The sequence below is a fragment of the Pyxicephalus adspersus genome, chromosome 6, assembly GCF_032062135.1.
Source record: "Pyxicephalus adspersus chromosome 6, UCB_Pads_2.0, whole genome shotgun sequence".
NCBI classification, from domain to species: domain Eukaryota; kingdom Metazoa; phylum Chordata; class Amphibia; order Anura; family Pyxicephalidae; genus Pyxicephalus; species Pyxicephalus adspersus.
This window is the reverse complement of record NC_092863.1, coordinates 60602856-60623637: the sequence shown is the minus strand read 5'-3', so window position 1 is coordinate 60623637 and position 20782 is coordinate 60602856. Positions and strand designations below refer to the sequence as shown.

General features: G+C 38.9%; 1 protein-coding gene across 1 annotated transcript in view; it reads left to right on the top strand.

The window, feature by feature from the left end:
* Positions 1-2221: 2221 nt before the first annotated feature.
* The window catches only part of SLC12A2 (solute carrier family 12 member 2), a gene marked incomplete in the record, with an annotated part of 71684 nt that continues 53123 nt past the window's right edge, over positions 2222-20782 (top strand). Inside the window, 2 exon segments of the mRNA XM_072416008.1 lie at positions 2222-2377; positions 3169-3820. Coding sequence (XP_072272109.1) covers positions 3215-3820 — 606 coding nt within the window.

Genomic DNA, 20782 nt, shown 5'->3' with positions numbered 1-20782 from the left:
CATGTACTTTAGGCAGTGATTTGTTATTAAGAGCCTATGGTGCATTATATTCCTACATGATCTACCATGTACAAATGTGATTGGAAATGCATTTCATGCTCTATTCTGAGAAAAAAAAATACTCACATACATATTCAAGATAATGTAACTGAATAGTAAAGGACAGCTCATGAAGGAATGGAAAGCTGGAACATACCTACCCAATAAAATAGGTAATCCCTTTTCTGGCATTGTATTTGTGGACTACCTGGTGCCTAAGGGACAGCTTGCAAAATAAAAGATTTTACTGCAAAGAGAAGGCGGTAATAACTGAATGGGAGCACAGAGCCTCCTGGGATCATATGTCACAAATCCCAAGATTGGGCATGCACAGGAGGGACTTTTCTATCATTAAAATAAAGAAAGCATGCACAGCGAGATCGACACTACGGGAGCATACGTCACCCAATCCCGCACCTGCCTGTTGCAGCGCCTGGTGCCTCTTCTGCGCCGGGATGAAGCAAGAAACCAGGACAAAGCGGGAAGACAACTCCAGGTGGGTCAACGGACCTGCGCAGGTAAAGGTGTGGGTCATTTTTTTATCTTCACTTTAGTTTCGCTTTAATAGGCACAAAAATGATTGGTTAATGGGCAACTTTGATTTTTAGTTCTAGTAGTAATCTTTACCAGTAGTTCCCTAATCCATCCCCCTAACACTAAAGCTATGTACAAATGTATATTATGAATGTTTCCAGCAACCCTTGTGCACATAGCTCCAGTCATTTCTTTGGGGGGGTAAAAGGATGAGCAGAAGGTCCCCCGCTGCGTCCAGCATGTGCCCCCACAAGATACAGCCCTATATCCAGTAGAACCATCGCTCAGCGACTGCTATTACTAATAAAATCGTTTTTTAGTACAAAATGCAGTTTTTAGTTATATTATTTGCTAGCTCTCTTTTTATGAAGAACATGTTTATTTGGGGCTCAAGATTATCATTACACAGAATTTATGGTGCTGCTATACTGTGATTCCTAGCACTATATAGTGTTCTAGTATAGTGTGATTCCTACTATAGTGTGTCTATAGTGAATGGTGTACCATTCAGCTTTCCTCTCCTAGCGACAGATACCAATTCGGAGAAGACTTCCCGACTTTCCTCAACCAGGAGCCGTGTTGGAGGAGATATCGTGACGACGTTTCTTCACTTTGCACCACTCCAGTATAAAACTCTCATAAAACAACATTTTGTGTAAGGGTATGCTTGTTTCCACTGGTTTCAATGGCTAATCCTAATGGGAATTTTAATGAAATAGGTGAAGTAGTTTTTTTAGTAGGGGCGGCTGCTATGATGCTATAATGGTTACTAAGGTAAACAAAGAAGTTTCTGGAGTAGTAGGCTATAACTAGAATGTGAGGTAGGAACAAAAATGATGGTAGGAATCACACTATAGTAGCACCGAATTCATATAGCACTGACCTATTATGCAGCGCTGTACAAAGTCCATAGTCATGTCACTAGCTGTTCCACATAGGGGCTCACAATCTAATGTTCCTACCATAGTCATATGTCTTTATTACAGTCTAAGGTCCATTTTTAGGGGGGAAACAAATAACCTAACTGCATATTTTTGGGATGTGTGAGGAAACCCATGCAAAGACAAGAACATACAAACTCCATGCAGATAGTGTCCTGGCTGAGATCGGAACCTGGGACCCAGTGCTGCAAGGGCCCTAGTGCTAACCATTGAGCCACCCATGGGTGGGGGTGAGCTTTGACCATAATGGAGACAGCAGAGCCATCAGAACTTCCTGGGCTCCTCCATGTCCAAAACTTCTTGCATGGCCAAAGTCCAGCTCTTTAGATTGGGCCTGATACAGAAGTTCCCCTTGTCCCCATCATGGCAGCCCTTCTTTCTTCTTGGTGCCCCCCATTGATGGCCCTGTATCAGCTGCATGCCCAGGGGGTTTCCCCCGCCCCCTCTGAATATTGGGGTACATTGATATCAGTCCTGTAATTTAAAGCACAATAACCCCCAGGGCAAGGTTCCACTGATAGAGGCTTTTCCATATAGAGAATGTCTCAGGTATTGGCGTAGCATGCATACATGTATGTAGTTGTATGGACATGACACAAGGATTGTATAGTGGCAGAGGCAGCAGTGTGCGGATGCGGTGAGGTACCAGTATGAGCGGGTTAATGTCGCGCAGTGTGGGCAGTGCTGGGTGTTGCCTGTGTAACGCATGCGCCTCCCCGTTCAAACAAACCGGAGCGGCCAGCTGCAGCGCTGCACAGAGGACCGGAGCCTGCTCCTTCCAGCTCCTCCTCTTCACAGCATCCAAACCGGAACACAGGCTCACTCGGGCAGCTCCTAACTACGGACAGCCGGCCGGGCTGCAGGTAAATACGGGCCGGGGAGGCCGGGCTGCGTGTGTCAGGGACTCGGGCTGCTGCATTCTCCCGCCCTGCCCGGCTGGTATTAGCTGGAACGGCATGGACCCGGAGCAGCATTGCCATCCTCTGTATCAGGGCTCCGTACTGGTCCCATGTGTGATGGGAGCTGACACATGGCCGGGGCTGGGGGCGGTGGTCACCCGGGAGGAGGGGTATTGCAGCAGCATCTGGCCATGGGGCAGTAATTCCATCATGATATGTGTGCAGATAACTTCAATATGCTGCTGCTGCCTATAGGAAGTTGTATTGCTGGCAGTGCCTTGGTGACAGGATGTAGAAGCATCAGGGTCTGCTGGGGATTGCAGTGACTCATTGTGTATAATAGTCCCAAGGTCACCGGGAGATGGCATTATTGGTGATGTCACCAGATCGATGGGCGCCGCACGGCTCATGCTAATAATATGAGTCATGTGCTGTAATATAAGTTGGGGGGCAGCTCACACACACAGCCCCTTACTTGTCCCTTCATGGAAATAAGAGGCGTCTATTTCCCGCCTCTTCTCCTCCCCCGATGTCCTCTGACAATAGTCACATTCATCATTCCTCAGCATTGGAGAGGTGGTCTAGGAGGACGGGGTGTGCACGCTCCTCCATAGGTGTATAGGAGGAGGAGGAGGAACATCTGGGACAAAACAGCAGCATCTGCTGCGCTTACAGCTCAGTCTTTGGGAATGAGAGGCGTTTAGGTGTTTATAGTTCACTTCCATATATTACCCTTCTTCAATTTTCTTCCACAGTTTGGTACCACAGACCTCTTCATAGTTACTGAGCAGCAAAAAACACATGGAAAAGAAGACAAATTTAGTCTCAGCGCAAGCTGAGCAAGGAATATCTTCCACTTCGCCTTCCCAGTTGCGCTCCTCTCCTCCGCCGCCTTCTGGAGATGAACTACAAATTGATGATGGACAAGGAGGAAGACCTTTAGGTCCCACTCCCAGCCAGAGCCGCTTTCAAGTAGACCCGGTGACAGAAGTTTCCCGAGACTCGTCTTTTGGGGACCAAGAATTAGCGCCGCCACCATCTGATGGCCTCACTCATAGAGGTAGGGGAGGATCTGGTGGAGAGGAGGCTAAAGGACGGTTTAGGGTAAATTTTGTGGACCCGGCAGATCCTGATGGAAGCTCTCCAGAGATGCCAAGTGGTGAAGGAGGTGGCGGGGTGAGCTTTCAGAATGGAGATACTGTACTAAGTGAGGGTAGCCTACATTCTGGTGGGACTGGTCATCACTATCACTACGATACACACACCAACACTTATTACCTGCGGACTTTCGGGCATAACACTATCGATGCCGTGCCAAGGATTGATCACTACAGACATACAGCTGCAGACCTTGGAGAGAAGCTGCTGAGACCCAGCTTGGCAGAACTGCACGATGAATATGACAAGGTAAGACAATTGCTTTTACTTTATTGTATTCTGCCCCTTCGTTCGTCGTTGCCGGCAGTTTTTGTGTCTTCATTTTTGATCAAAACCTTTTGGTAACCTGATAATGGCTTGAACCATATGGTGCCAAACTCAAAGTGTACATTGACTAGCACTTTGTATTTTTATCATTCATAAATAATATATGAATGCTTCTCTATGATGGTATAAAATGTGCTGGCAGGAGCAACTAATCAGACTGCAAATTAATGTCATTTCCCTCTCCGAAATTTGATCAGTTGGCAGTGTGCACCACCCCGATGAGGCTTTTATCTTCAATATTAGCATCTTCTGTTTGTTGGCTCCAGTTCGTATATAACTATAATGTGCAAAGGTTAAAAATTGGAGCCATGACTACCTTATCCTTGGAGATTTGCATTTTGCTGAACTGTTAATGAATTCCCACTGGCCTGTGCTGTTCTTAGGAAAACACGTGATTAATCTTTTTCTTTGGTGATTTGCAACTATTTTTAGTATCCACTGAATGGTCTTACACTTTGGTTCATTCTGTTTGCAGTTATGCTCATAAGACTGTTGTTATAGTAAAATTTCCCTGGAGTTGCCTTGTGGCCCTTTTGATAAATTGGATGATTTTGTGTTTTGTTCACCAGTAGATCAACCCATGTGTGGACATCTGCTTGTGGTTCTTCCATGTAGTGCAGATTGGTTACTACATGCTGGTTATGTACAACACACATTGGTGGCATTCTGTCATCTCTAAATAAGCACATCCCCCATCTTCTATACAAGAAAGTCAGGAAATGTGAAGCTTCAGATAGATATCATGATTGTCCCTGGAAACCATCTTTTGTGATGGTTTCCAGTAACAGATGAACAAAAGGATGCTCACAGTACATATGTTTAATGGCGGGAGTATGAGAGAGAATGAGCGAGTGGCCCCCCGACTGATATGGAACACTATACACATGGCAGGTCTTTGCCCTAGAAGAGCACAACCATTCATCTTCATTAAGTTTAGAGGGGACTGATGGGATTGATGAATGCTGGTGTAATACATTTATGTGTTGTTGGTATTTACATAATCCAGCAGGGTACAGGAGTTCGTTAGGGCCCTCAATATACATCCAGCTAAAACTTAGCCTCACAGTATAAATTTATATTGTCCGTTTGGAAGCTTTAAAATCTTCAATGGAAGGTTATTCAATGAAGTATGTTCCAACGTTGTCCACATACAGCAGCTGAGGTTTAACATATTTTATCTCTCTTCACGTGTCTGCATTGTCTGAGTTTTTTTTTTTTTTAGCACAGCAGTTCAGAATCTCTAAAAAAATAAAACTTGAGACGTGCCACCTTGGAAACATTGAGCGCTTGCTTGCTCTGGTCTGCCCTTTACATCACGTGAGAAAGAAGAATTGGTACAAGGTGGACCAGAGTCATCATAAGACTCATTTACCTTGTTCAAGAAATTCAGTCAGTGTTCTGGGGTCCTTGGGCATTCTGAAAGAAAACACAAACATTTGTAGACACCTGGTTTAAATTAAGCCATTTACACCTTAGAACATCCATAGGTTAAATATATATGATCTAGATGTATCTGTGTGCATTGGTATTTCCCACTTGACCTTTTGAACTAGATAATTTTGTAGAAAGAAAGACTAAGTTGTTTTGAATTGTGCAACTGAGATAAAAAAGGGTTATAGATCAGTGTTCTCCCCAGCCCCTTTTAGCTGGGCACACCACCCGGCACTTTTCGGTGACCACCTGGCTGTTTTTGGGTGGTTAGTGAAGAGTCACAATACAGAGGCTGCCACCCGCCTACAATTTCTAACCACCTGGCTTAAATAAGATCTGGCTTGAACACTGTAGATATTTTAAATGCCATCCCTTCCTTCATTTTCATAGCTATGGTAGGGTGGTAAATTGTACCCACAAATAAAAATGTACTATATGGAAGCTTACCAGTCCTGCTGGCTTACTTTCCTCCTTTATTCCCATTTGTTCTGTAAACAGCACACTTCCTGCACTTTTATGTCTTTTTTTTTCCCACTTTATCTATGAAAGGAGATATGGTTGTCACAGCTGCTGGCCTTCAAATACCTCAGGATATGTTTAGTCTCCATTACATGGTGGATCAATAAGACTAGTAGCTTGGAAAGATAACGTGCTTTCTTTTAGGCTGACAGGAAGTAGTGACAAGGACACCCCACTTTTGACATGATCAACAGGTGTTTTCTGTACTTGTACTAAGGCATGCTTTAAAGAAACATATGTTGTGGGTTCTGTTCAATGTTCCAAATACACCTTACCAGCGCATTACAACTCAACACATGGCCATGCGGTGAACTTTAAAAATGCAGCAGGTGTTACATTTGTGTGTGATGTGCTGTGTTAGGCAGTCATTCAAATGAATTGGCTGTTATAGGCAAAGCAAAGTTCACAACAATGTTTGTATGTGTTTTGCAAAATGCACCACTGACCTACAGTGGGACTGATTGATTTCTGGTGGGGTTTTGTGAACTATTTACCACTTTCTTCTGCCTTAGTAAACTCGGACAGTAGATCTATAGAGTTCTGTCTTTTAGACTGCCTAACACAACAATAGTGTAATTAAAGTACATACTCCAGTTGTTACAAGAATATAAAGATAAAAAAAGCATTATCTGACCTTTGTGCTGCTACTAAAAATATGCTTTTGTCTGTGTCTAGTTAGAAAGATTTCCTTTTTACTTATCTATTCAATAGTATATAGATGGCAATAAAACTAAACAGAAGATCCAACTCTTCCCTGCTCTATTCTTTTCAAAAATAAAACTGTTTGTTAGCATAAACATTGGCCCAGAGACAAGAAGGTGTCTATCTAGATTCAGTCAAATGTCTGTGGGCTCTGTGTAACCTCTTGCCTGGTCAGCCCATCTTAGGGAGGTTGATTGTCATAGATGCATTTGTAAAGCTGGTAACCATTGTTCCTCTTTTTTTTTCTAGCATGCACTGGAAGTCTGGTTTTCTTTTATGTTCAGTGCTCAACCTAGAAATTTGGAAGCCCCTGAATTGTGACCCAACTTATCAGTAACCAACCGAAAAAGCCAGGTGGTTGCTGAAAAGTGCCAGGTGCGCATGGCTGAAAGGGGCTGGGGAGAACACTGCCTCAAATACTTCCCTAGATGCACTAACAGAGTCTGATATTCACCAACTATACCAGCTTTTCCTTTTAAAGGGGGGGGGTCTTTGAAATCACTTTCATGTCTTCTGGGAACCCCTCCTATAATTACTATGGTCACAGTACATAAGCATGGTGGTCAGTGAAAAGAATGCCTGTTACATTACTGGCCATGGAGAAGAATGTCACCCTTACAGATAGACAAAAAGATCATTGGTGTCACCCGAACTGACCTGAGAGGCAGAAAGTTTACTCAAGGGAACCCTACCCAAGCAAGCTCTGCAAGACCCCTGGTTGAGAAAAGCTAAACTAGACCCACAATGATTACACAGCTTCATATTATTGACCTGGCTAACAACATTAAAACTTTGATGTATCTTATAACGAGGATGACTGACCTCATAGCGTTATGGGGTTGGATGATGCTTGTCAACAGGAATAAGCAGCTTCTTAGGCATTAAATGCTAACTAAATGGCAAACAACAGCTCTGCTTAATATACCATCATTGTGTAAATATAAGCTCCATAATGACCACCTGAATTAAGTTGTTGTGACCATTACCTATGGGATATTGTAAAGTTTAGTTGTTGGGCAGTTTTACTTATCACTATTATGTCACAGGGACCTTTGCTGGCTAATCAAACATCTCATTCATTCTGTATTATTTTGGCCAAAATGCTGCACAGTATGTACAACAAACAGAATAGTAATGAATCTATTTTTAATTCATTCACGTGTAGGGTTATAATGACCTTCCATCTCTTTCCCAATGACCTGTAAAGCAAAAAGAAGAAAAGCTTGATGAATAATAAGAATTTCTGGCTAGCATTGTTTTCCGCCTCATCGCTGTTTATTGAAACATGATTTACAATACTGGTGCCTACAGATATAAAAGACAATTTGTCTGATTTGAATTGATATAAATGCTTTTTGCCTGAATGTTGTTCAGACTACCAATTTCAAAAGTAATTTGCACAAATTATAAGGGCTTTTCACACCCGCATTGGCAAATTGTGTAGTTGGTTGCCCTCATGGGCACAGAAAACTGCCACTGTTAGACTGGCATGCATGCATCTGCGGCCCAGAGTCTTTTACCAAAAACTTACATTTTTAATTTTTTTTTTTCAACTAGTCCTAAAATGTACACATTACTGTCCCACAGTACAGCCCTGTCTAGCAAAGGTATCTTTCATTAACTTTTCACATATGTGAATTTCAGCTGTATCTTTAGCTGTTTTCCTTGAGTCCTTCTAAAATAATGATTGGAAACATTTGGCATGTCATGAAATCAATCTGCCCCATGATGCTCCTTTTGTTTCATCATCCTCTTTACTTGTAATGTAACTATATTCCCCAGTTGTCCCCTCAGATTCCATTAGATCATTTCTGTGATGGGGGATAAGCATTCAGTTATGAGGAGCCATCAGCTCAAGGCCTGCTAAACTTACTGGCAAAACCATAGAAAATGTCAATCATTTGGTGAGTTATACTGACAGATCAGCTTTAAGCATGAAATGATCTCTAAGGCGATAGAAAGCATTTCTTTGTTTCACTTGTTATGTATACAGCTTTATTTTCGAATGATAAAAACAAGTCTTTCCTTTTGTCCCCAAGGGCTAGATTTAAAAACCCTACAATGCGTACTTGCTGACCTGTTCCAGGTTTACACGTTTTTCTAAACTGTGTAGCCCAAACATTCCAGGTTGAGCATTTCCAGAAGCTATGCTGTGTGTACTGTAAACAGTGCATATTCAAACACTCCTGTGTTTGTCACAATCAGACCTTAATTTGTATGGGTAGCATACCTAATGGAAAATGTCTTTTACCTCTAGAAATCGAGGCGTTTGCACCCATTAGGTCATGAGGTATGGCTTTAGATAAACATTAATGTGTTAATGGCATTGCACTTATACATGAATTTACAGAGGACTTTTTCAAGTCACTTATTTCATTTAGCAAACACCAACGCACTGGTTAAATAAAAAACATTTACATCAGTAGCTAGATAAGAACTGTGTACTTCAGCCAAGGAAATCCAAAGGAATTGTGCATGCAATTTGTGGGTCCAAACCCCAAATGAGGTCATCCTACTACATATCTAGAAGTTTTAGTCATTTTGAAACGTTGGAAAACAAACGTCCAGGATCCCTGAAAATTGCCCATTGGCTAGCAATTATACATTACTTTATGCTCCCATGCTGTTGAGAACCCTTGCTCATTGTGTTAGTTGTGATCTCTCTTTATTTCTGATGTAGCCCCTTCTTCACAAGGCCTAAAGTTATATAACCTCCTAGCCGTTAAGCCCGACCTTCGTACGGGCAAAAAAAAACGGCTAGGATGGTTAACCCCGAGTTTTTTCCCATCCTTACTTACCTGGTCCCGCTGTGCTCATCCAGCGTCGTGTTCGTGTTCCTGCGTCGGGTGTCCTTGTCGTTATTTTGTATTTGATTGGATACAAACTTGCGTATCCAATAAAAAAAATTAATATAAAATTAATACAAAGTACATAACTGGTAAATTCAAATGCTCATTTTGTATTTGATTGAATACAAACTCCCTATCCAATCCAATACAAAAAATAAAAAAAAATAAAGGTAAATAACTTGGAAATTCAAATTTATATTTTGTATTTGATTGGATACAAACTTGCGTATCCAATCCAATACAAAATAATATAAAATTATTGGACATATTTCTGTAAGTTACAGGTCTACAATTTAAGAAAAAAATTTCATGAAAAACAGTGTACCATTTTTGGTACAGAAATCTAGACCTCAGTGTAACGCTCAGGTGGTTAATCATCTCCCTGCTGACTGGAGAACTCTGCCTCAGACCTGCACATTGAGTCTGATCTACAGCTTTTAAAATACAAACTAAAATTATTGGCAATTTTACTGATTATAATATAAAACTGCAGGAGCAAATCGGCAAATTTACATTCTGAGCAACCCCCAACCATAGAGACATAGGCAGATGGAGTTAAACACAGATCTAACATTTTTTGTAAGAGTTGTAGTTTCCTCCTCCACTCCTAGGTATTCCATGAACCCGTTAATGTGATGAGCAGCCCAAATGCCAAAAATAAATGTTCTAAGACACTAAGGGGGTGGTACTAATCCTGATATTTATAGAAAAAAAGTTTAGGTTGTGTACAAATTCAGACTCCTAAATCTCTAGATAGAATAATTAGTGTTTTGTTAAGTGAGCTTTTCTTTATGGTAGAATGGCCTCGGCTTATGTATTTTTCCATCCTTTGGATGAGCTTACATTGCCTAGGTTTGTTGTAAGGTCACTTTTTTTTTTTAATGATGTTTTTTCAGTGTGGGTTCAGTTTCTACCACATCCCCACCACCATATAGGACAAAAAGTTTGACAAGCAAACATCACTAAATACCCTCTATGAGCATACCAAATGGCATTTGTTGTTGGCAGAACTTCTGTTTCCTAGCAGCCTGGAGCAGAATTTACTTTTAATATTATTGGTTCACTGATTCAATGTATATAATTTAGTGTAGTAACTATGGCTACTGAATGAAAAATAAATTTATTCTAAAATTGTAATGTTTATATATATATATTTATGGAGAGGGAGAATTTGAAAATGGAAATGGTCCTAAATATTAATGTCTCAATATCATTTTTTTTTTTTCTTTTCCTCAGCCTACAAAAAACACTTTTGGCATTTAAAGTGGTATTGTGGTTCCTTTGCTGTTGTCCTATTGTTTGTGTGTGGGTGTGTGTGTATGTGAACAGCATTTTTCACTTTGAGCATTTTACCTTAGTGTGTTATGAAAGGGAAAAAATGGGTTTCAAACTTAAAAAAATACCTTCACATGTATCAGATTGACATCACAATTCTGTCTATCTTCAATAGCTTGCCATTCCTCCTTTTCACATTTCCTTGAAATTAGGAAAGGAATGTTTTTGAACAATGTGAATGGAAGTCTGGTTTCATTCAAAGTGAGTCACACTTAGAATAAAAGGTTTATTAACCTTTTCCGTGATAGAAATGCAAAGTTCAAAGCTGCTTACTCCTTTCATTTACAGTCCATTATTAGTCACTCCTGTGTGCAGTTTTACAGCAACCTGACCAGCAAACCTCCCTTTTTATCCAGAATGCTATCCTTCGAAAGTGTTTATCATTTTGATGTATCTCTACAATTATCCATGTCTTTTCTCAGCTTTAGGAAAGCAAACAGAATGAACTGAAAAGAATGAGATACTGTGTATGTATGTATGTATATATATGTGTGTGTGTGTGTGTGTGTTATATATATATATATATATATATATATATATATATATATATTTTTTTTTTTTTTTTCACATACACAGTATTTTACCCTGTATATAGTATAGAAGCCAAGGCTTCAGCGTAACAGCCAGGTAGCTAGTTTTTTCAGGTCAGGAAACGCAGAGCCTGCAGATATGTTGGAAAAGGCATTTCATCTTTCTTGTACACCAGAAGTTAAACCCAGCTGCAAACTATGTATGTCTCTGACATTTTTTGCTTAAAATGTACACACTTATCAGAGAGCTTAGTTAGATATTTGTGTTGTGGCAGCACGCAGTAATGCACATAACATTTGTTGTGGTTCCATTCCTTCTGAATTGTGCCCCAGTACAATACACCTTTGTTGTAGTGTTCTGCAACACATGAAAATAAACATTAGTGAGTTGCAGTGGCTTGTGTGTTGGCTGCCCATTCATTTTCAATAGACTGCCTTAATGCATTGTAATGCTAAGTTCTGTAGTTAACATTTCCTCCTTAAAAGAATTCTACATTAAAAGATTTTCTTTCATAGTAATAATGCAGTTTGGTGGACACTAAAGAATATGAGGCTTAATTTGTCCCATAATTATCCTTCTTTTTTGGCAATCCTGGTGAGTGTTGCCTATGTTAACACCCTAACGTATTTTTTCCTAGCTTTTAAAACCAAATTTGACTAAAATTCAGATCCTATCTACCCCTTCATTATCCTAATGCAAATGGCCAAAAAGCCACAAATGATGCAGATACCTCAGACAGAATATGCAAAACTTCACCTTTGACCATAAATGCAAAATAAATAAAATGTACTAGTCTGAAGTTGAACAATTCAAAATCTATTGCAGTTTTAAATAATTTTAAATAATAATTGGTGGAACTATGGGTTGACTTGGTGGATTTATTTCTTGCTTTGCAGCACTAGGGTCCCAGATTCAATTCTGTATTTGTAGGTTTGTAAATTGACTACTTTAGGGAAACTATCTATTTGCTTTAGCTCTGGATGAGTATAAAGAGTATCTGTCTTCTTTAACATTCACTTTGTCCGCTGGACAGTCTCCAAGATTGTCATAAGGTTCACTTTAAGTCAACCTTCACATGTATGTCAAAGCTGGTTTGATTAAAAAGTAAACTTTCTGCTCCCAGTCCTCAATCTGATAGTATTACAAACTTCAACCTTCTAATGACACGTACAGGTTTATTTACCAGTTCAAGGCTGGTTGTAGACTTGGTTTACCTGTCTGCAGCTTAATTTTCCATCCTTGAGTTTCACCTCTTGCACATTAGGCTTTGATATGTTGTGTTACCGTACCCATTGTGCCTTTCAGTGAGCATGTGTAGTTTCTTATGTAATATGGCACTTGCCCCAGAATTAGGATTTTCTAAATTACCAGCCTGTACCAGTGTTTCTTTTTAACATGGGGGGAACCCTTAAATTTATTTTCAGGTCTTAGGGAACCCCCAACAATATTAATATACACAACTCACAGTACATTAGTGTGGTGCTCAGTGGGAAGAATGTCCCCTACATTTCTGGCCATTGGGAAGAATGCCATCTATTACAGATAGCCAAAAGTTAAGTTTAGTGGTGTTTGACCTTAGAATCACAAGTTGCTCATTGCTTCAAAAAGCTCTGGAGGAACACTGGTTGGGAAACCCTGGCCTACACTCATTTATTTCATTGTACTTTTCATGTAGCAAAATAATCGGTAATCTGAATTACATGATATTGATGTTGTCTTGATCTTCTCAGCCTTTATGTCGTTAAGCATAGGCAAATTTATAATGTTTTACGGTTGCTAACATCCTATCTATCCCTTTTTTTTAATACAAATGTTGTATTTTAAACCTCAGTCTGTTAACAAGAAACTAAATGGCACAAGAGGTTGCTGTGTGTAGATGGGCTTTTTAGATTTGTAATGTTCAGTTCCAAATATATTTTTATTTACACCAATCAACATGATTTCTTGAAGAATTAGTGTTCAGTTTTTACTTTAGTTGAGCTGTAACTTGAGTGTACACTTCTGTGTAGCTTGTTGATTTGCGGTTGTGTTTTGTCATTAGGCTTGCTCTAAAAAAAAAAAAAAAAAAAAAAAAGTAAATAAATTGCTATTGGTACTCCCACTTCTAAGAATACATGTTGCCTGGCCATATCTGATTTCAGTACATTGAGTCTCTGACTATTGTAGAATAATCATATTGAAGTCTAAAATCCTGATCTGGCTTCCTATTCCAGGTAAGGTCCTTACAGTGTTGAAGCCATTACCATGACATGACTATATACACCTTTCAATGAAAATCTGATGATGTCATACCTGCAATACCTTTGTTTCTCAATAGGCAAACTAGCACTTTGTACGGCGTAGACCTTTGTTGTTATCTATCTGTTTGTTTAGTAATGTAAATGTTATTGCTGAGCACACCACTAAGTACACACATGATTAGTGCCAGTAGGAAATAGGTGGGCTTTATACCACCAGGCAGAGAGTAATGGCAGGTTAAAAATTATCATAATGATTCATGTATATGTGATTATTGTAAAAAAGATATAGAATTGTTCAGCATGTAAACCTGTTGAATGTTCATATCTCTATAGATCTGTGTGATTGCAGCTGCCTTCCTGTGTGCTGATAAAAGCAGTAAATGGCTGTAATCTGCCAATAAAGTAAATCAAATAACAACAACTATGTGTAGGGATAATTGCCACAGGAGGTAATTAAATAGGCTTTGGCAATTCCACTTGGAAGTTTTCATATAACAAGGCTTTAATGACTTTTATGTTTTGTATTGCATTAGCTACTTGTAAAAAGTGTTTTACATGTTGATACTTAAAACAGAGGATTGTGCAGGTATGATTTGGCAACTTATTGCTGTTTATTACAATACAGTGTAATAGTTTTAGCTATTGTATACATAAAAATAATTAAAAATGCTCTAAAGCGTTGCAGATACCTTTTGTGGTTGCTTGCAAGTTTTAACTGCCAGTTGTGTGGTGTTTGTAAACACTTATACATGGTTGGTATCCATTCAGTTATTTGGGTTTATTGTAATGCAGAGGGAAAAATGCAGAAGTGCAGTTACTTATAGGAACCAGTTGGAAACATTTATTTGCAATTGATAATTAAGGGAATTTAGGTATATTAATGTAGTTTGAACATTGAAAATCTCAATAACCATGCTGAAAAATGATAAAATAAAACAGTTTAAAGCAAGCTACCACCAACATTAAATATTTCATGGTTTTAATAGAAACTGTTGTTTCACTGATCTGTTTAATTGTTTCATTCATTAAAAGCTGACAAAAATAAATACATTTACCCATTATTTTCAATGCAAACCTCCTCATGTGTCTAAAGTAGGCTATGCAGACCCAGAATTTTAATGCAGAGATCTCCCCAAGAGGTATAAAATTAAAAGGGTTTAACTATGTAGCATATTCCAAAAGCTTAACTTGGAGTTGGTTTGGGTGCATGTCCATATTTCCTGAAGTGTTTTGGTGATTGGTTATGTCGTGTTACGCAGCGTGCGAGTGAGGAACATGATCCACCAGGTGTACAATGCTGAATGGTCTTCTTTTCACTGGGATCAGCAGTTGTGACTGGCTGCATTGTAAATCGCAAGGGCCGTCCATTCCATTTTATTTGTAGCTCGCGTGAATAGAGCTTTGCATTAATGCCGTGGATATTAAAAGAGCATTGTTAACGAAGCGGATCAGATTCCTGTAAAACAATACTGTGTTTTGAAAGCTTAGCCTAGTGCTGAGGGACCTGTAAAGACAACAGCAATTCCTAATGGCATGAATAGGAATTGTGGGGCATTTGTTGACATCATCGACCCCAATTTTGTGTCTACCATGTCAATGTTTGATCATAATGAATGTTTTGTTGTGGAAAAATTGCATTCTGGAACCCCCATCAGAGCATTTTATGCCTTAGTTCTTTGAGTTCTTGAACTATTGTGGCTCAGTGATTTAGTTTTTTAGGTATTTAAATTAATGACATGATTACTGGTGCAAGAAAAATGTCTACATTATTATCCATAAGTATTGTATCTTTTGATTGACCACTTTTATTTCTGAGCCATTCCTTCACCAGAACTAAAATACCAAATGCTTTGGCTTTTAGTTGAAGTCCATGCAAATTCACAGATATTCTTTTTGCAAGTTTGGCATAGTAAATGTGTTAGTGTAATTTCCCTTATCTATTTAATGGAGATGCATCTGGGAAACTGGATTACTCCTGCACCCTTCTGGACAGTGCTGGAGGGGGTGAGAGGATTATTCAATCCCCACAGAAAAAGCAATGTGCTGTCATTCTAATGTGGATACTGTTAGGCCTAGCTGTTACCTAATGGCACTATCAAGGCTGCCATAAGCAGCTACAGCAGCCACAAGTGGGACTGCGTTGCACTGATTTTACGACAGAAGAAAAAGCATTATCGCTCCATGTAAGTGCCTATCCAATGGTTCTACTGGTGGCTCCAAAGGATTTTGCAAAATGTTTTTGTTGCTACTTGGGGTGACAGTGGGCCAGTTCTAACTGACATGTATGTGGTTTTAAAGCTCTCATGCATGGGAGTTATGAGACAATGGTTGTGGTGAAATTACCACCTTCCATAGAAAAACTGCGCCTGTGTTTGGTAATTCCTAGATGCTAGCACAATGTCAACCAATGGAGGCTGCTCCACGGTTTCTGATGCCCATTTCAACAAGCCCTAAAGATTGTTCCTCTAGCTTTATTACCATGAAGTAGGCATAGAAATAGATTTTCAGTCACAGCATAAAGAAAAATTGTGGCATTTGTTTTGATAGTTTTGGAGTTTTGTAATACTTCATCTCAAGGTGGAAAGATTATATCACACCAACTATCATGATGTAGAATTTTTTTTCCTTTGCCAAAACTGTTTTTCCTCCTTGTATGAGTTTTGCCAAGTTTACCATAAAACACATTGTCACATAGTAGTTCTTTAAAGATAATATACTTGTATCATCTTGTGTGAATGTGAATACGTTCTGCTTACTCAATAGTGAGAAGCTGCATAAGATAACTAATGAGCCTCTTTGATTCTTTGTTTTGCTCCTGCCAAATCTCCAAAATCTACTGAATGAATGTCATAGTATGTATACTGTTATTGCATTTGGAAAACCAAAATGGCTGACATCCAAGTTTCATACTCCTAGACCACTAGGAAATGAAATGTTATCGGAGCCTGACACTGCAACTTCCTATTGTGTGACCCTTGTTGCCAACATCCTTTTAAAGTGGATCATTTGCACCTGGTTAGTTCCTGTGTAAATACATGTTTTATTGGGAACATATTTTGTCCTAACTGTTTCATAAAAGGAAATATCCTCTATGACAGCCGGAGATAAAATGTGCTATTAGTTCTAAAAATAAAGGAGAGACAGTTTTTTAATATACACCAAATAGTTTTCTTATCTTTTTTCCAAGGTTATTAATGCTGGCGATTGTATGTTTTCATCTCTGAGTTAGCATGCTGCATAAATCCGTGCTAATTCTAATAACAGTCCGTCTACCCACCAGTGCGGTCTTAGTAAATACGCTGCACATCATCATTGTGGACACTTTATCTGGACTAAAAGTTCTGTTTCATTTTTTGTGGGTGTTTTTTTTCTTCCCCATCTACTAATTTTTGCTACTTTGTCAGCGTAGCTGGGCAATATGTTTTACTACTAACCTGCACAAGGATTTGCTGTGTAATTTTGATATTTGCTGCATGTAATTGTAGGTTCACTTGACTGAATCATTGCTTCTAATTGCAGGTTGAGACTTGTACTGTAGATTATAGAGGCTGCCAGTTGTTGTTGTGCACCTTGCCAATACAAATGTATACCAGTGTTCCGTGTACCTCAGCCGGCACTTCTGAGAGTCGGGACGGGTAAATCCGTCTGTTGTGCTTTTATTAGATGGTAATTCACATATAGAATTAATGTTGTTTTGAGTTTACAAATGTCAGGGGTTTTTGGAAACCATATCCAAACAATTATTGGTTTTCTGGAAATATATTTACCCATGTCAAGCCAAATTACATCAGGTGGTATGTGAAAAACATTTTTTAAAGGGGAAGACTAATAAGTAAGACAGCATAATTAATTATAATGAATACTGGTGAAAAAAGATTTTATTTATTGACTGTTTACACCATTTATACATTTTTTTTTATTACAAATTATTTTAAAGAAATCTCAGTTTTATAAATGTTAGTATTTTGAAAGGTACACACCTGCAGATGGGTTTGCAATTCATAAGAAAACCCAGTACATTGCGGGGCATCCCAGTGCATGGTATTGGTCTGTCTGTCCTAATGCACGGCGATGGGGAAAAAATGATGGATGTTTTTTTTTTTTTGATAGCTAATTCTAAATAAGCAGACTTAATGGAGTTCCCTTTTGTTAATTGGACTTACAAGTTCTAATACTTGTAGGGGTATATTGGCATTTTTCCATTACTCCTGCTTTGTCTTACATTGCTTACTTAGTCAGTTCAGGAAATCTCTTCAATGGCATTATAAAGAGCAATCAAAGCTTGATAAATGTTCCCATTAAGATAAATGAAATGTATTTCTGCTTCCATTAGGTGCACAGACCTGTTCACATGGCAGGAAAGATGTATTCTTAGTGAGAACACAATTCATTTAATTTTCTGACATATATCCACTATAACTAAAAAGAGGAGATTATGGTATGGAGATGAGCTGTATGAAAGGAGAGCCTTTTGTTGAAGAAGAACAGACAATCTTGTTATAGTCAGTGTAGAGAAAAGGTGGTTTATGTAAATGCTATCGGGGGGGGGGGGGATTATTATTACAGTAATTATAAGGAAGTTTTTTTTTCAATTTGTGTCTGCTAGGGGATGTCATGCCCCCATAGACATTGTAGTATTAATACTTCTAATAATAAACAGGATTTAAATAGCCCCAACATATCAGGCAGCACAGTACATTAAATAGGGGTATTGATCTGTGGTCTGAATGTTGCCAGCACAATGGTCCAAACCTGCAAATAAGTGGTCGTACATACAATCATTGTAGGAGGGGTTTGTTTTCAGCTTCTTTATTGGGGTCTGTAAAGGATAAGTTTACCCCTAACATAAAGACTCCTTAGTTTTACCTTCAGTATTGTAAAGGTGTAGGCATACTGCAGATAATTGTAAAAATTGCTATTGGCACCAAGATCTGCTGCTGCCTAATGCCAGTAGAACAGCCGAGGGTCAGTAAATTGTGGGATTTACAAGGATTACACTTTACTATTATCATATGTTTATTAGTATTGATGCAAAGACTATAGGTGTGTGAAATTAAATGGGGGATTGTTAGATAAATATCCTTTAAGCATACTCATATGCATATATCCCAAAGTGTGTGTGTGTATATATATATATATATATATATATATATATATATATATATTTTCTTTGTATATAAAACATTGTCTAGTAGGAAGACGTATAGATGCTATTTTGAACATTATGTGTTATCAGACATATATGCAGTGCGTTCTGTTTACCACTACAGGCACCACTTTACCCAACTAGTTAGTCTGCAAGTCGCAGAGGAAGGCAGGCTCAAGTGTTTACATCTTAAAAAACTATTTGTTCAATTTGTTTCTTTAAATTATACCTTTTTTTTCTAATTTTGTTTTTCTTTTTTTAAACTGCACAGTATACATCTCATTGTATTACAGAAAAAACGCAGATTGATGGCGTGCATTAGATGGTGCTCTGGTGTGGCTACCTGCATGCTTGCTTTGTGACTACTATCACCACAGACTATGGAAGGTGTACGCCAGGTCATGTTCTATTACAAAACACATTTGATGTACACTAAACCAACATGAGTCATTCTAGCACTTACAAGGGCATGGCAGTGTATAGGAGGCACATGGCACATAGTTTTATTTAGGGATTTGAACTTGACTGGAATTCTTTATTCAATACCCTGAAATTGAATACAGGACCCCAGCATTCAGAAGAGCAATATGAACCCGTATCATACTGAGAAAAATAAATTTACACGTTACCAAAAACATCAAAGTCTGCTACACATGCTTTGGACGCTCTGGTCTTTCCTGGAGCTGCTGTGTTACCAGACATGAAAACAAGCAATGTAAACCAGTTCACATGTATTATGCATGTGTGTCAAAGCAGGAATCTTTTCCTGTGTTCATTTGATTCCTTTCTTTTGAATAAGGGCCACACCTGCTCTTGTCGTAACTTGTAAAAGTGTTTCATTGAAACATGCATACAACCTTATGACGGCAATGCTTTCCTAGATAAGAGCATCACTTCCTCTGTTATGCAAGTATGAAGTGATGCATGGTAGTTTCTCCTTTTTTTAATAAGTTGAAATAGTAGATTAAAAGATGTTGTTCAGGAATATATGGTCATTTTATCTAATGTATTTTATACTAAACTGCACTGCTAGCTAATTTACTGATTACAGGAAATGGGCACAAGAGTGACATCAATGTTTTATGACATTAATTATTAATGCTACTTCTTTCTATTTTACCAGCACAGTATTGAAGCAAGAATGGAATACAGCTTGATCTCCCATAATCCTCTAAAGCTGTATAATCTTTATAACCAGCCCTTTGCTCTCCCATATGAGATTTCATTATATTTTCAATAAATTAAACAATCTTGCAGGGAGCAGGGTTTTATTTTTGTGTACAGAGAATTTGTAAAAAAACAAATTTCCCTACCACATTAATGTTTTAGTAATAATAAAATGTATTAACATTTAATAGAATGTACAGCTAAGGTTCTAGCACCCTGACCTTAATTTACCTACCTATTCTAGATATATACTTGCTTGCAGCAGAAGACTAAGGCACATAGCATATCTGAAATAATTCTTTTGGCAATACCTGCACAGGAGGAGCCCTGCCCCCCCAAGTTTTCAATGGGGTAAACTCTTAAACCGCTTCTGAGCTGGAGACAGCCAGGGGCAAAGGAGGGGCTTAGATTAGGTCAGTAGTCGCCAACTGGGGGTCCGCAGCTCTGGCCGGTGCCCCCCCAGCGGGCCATGTACCATGTCTTCCCCACGGTTTGTAGACTCAGGGCGGTGGACAGGTTGTGTGTCTGGGCTTAGACCTGCGATGGGAGAGTGGGTGTGTTCTGTAATTATGTCGTCACTCTGGGGGGAAGTTTCTTCCCCTTTAAGTGACACACGGCTCCCCGCTCATGCGCAGTCCAGTGTTCTTGCATTTAGTGGTCTGTTGGTCTGAAAAGGTTGGCGACCACTGGTTAAGGTAAATGACTAGATAAGAACTGTAAACAATCGGTAGAATAATACCCATATAGATATCTCTTGAATATTTTGGGATATATCCCAACCCACAAACACATCTATAACATTCATCTTACTGGTCCATCAAATTAGTGGCTGGTCTTTTTTTCTTCTTGAATTCAGTGATCCTTATGGTCTTTGAGTGATCAAATTCATTCACTGTACTGAAAGAGCTTGTCATCCTACAACATAAAGCGTGTTAGGACTCCAGAACACATCAATCTCTCTTTT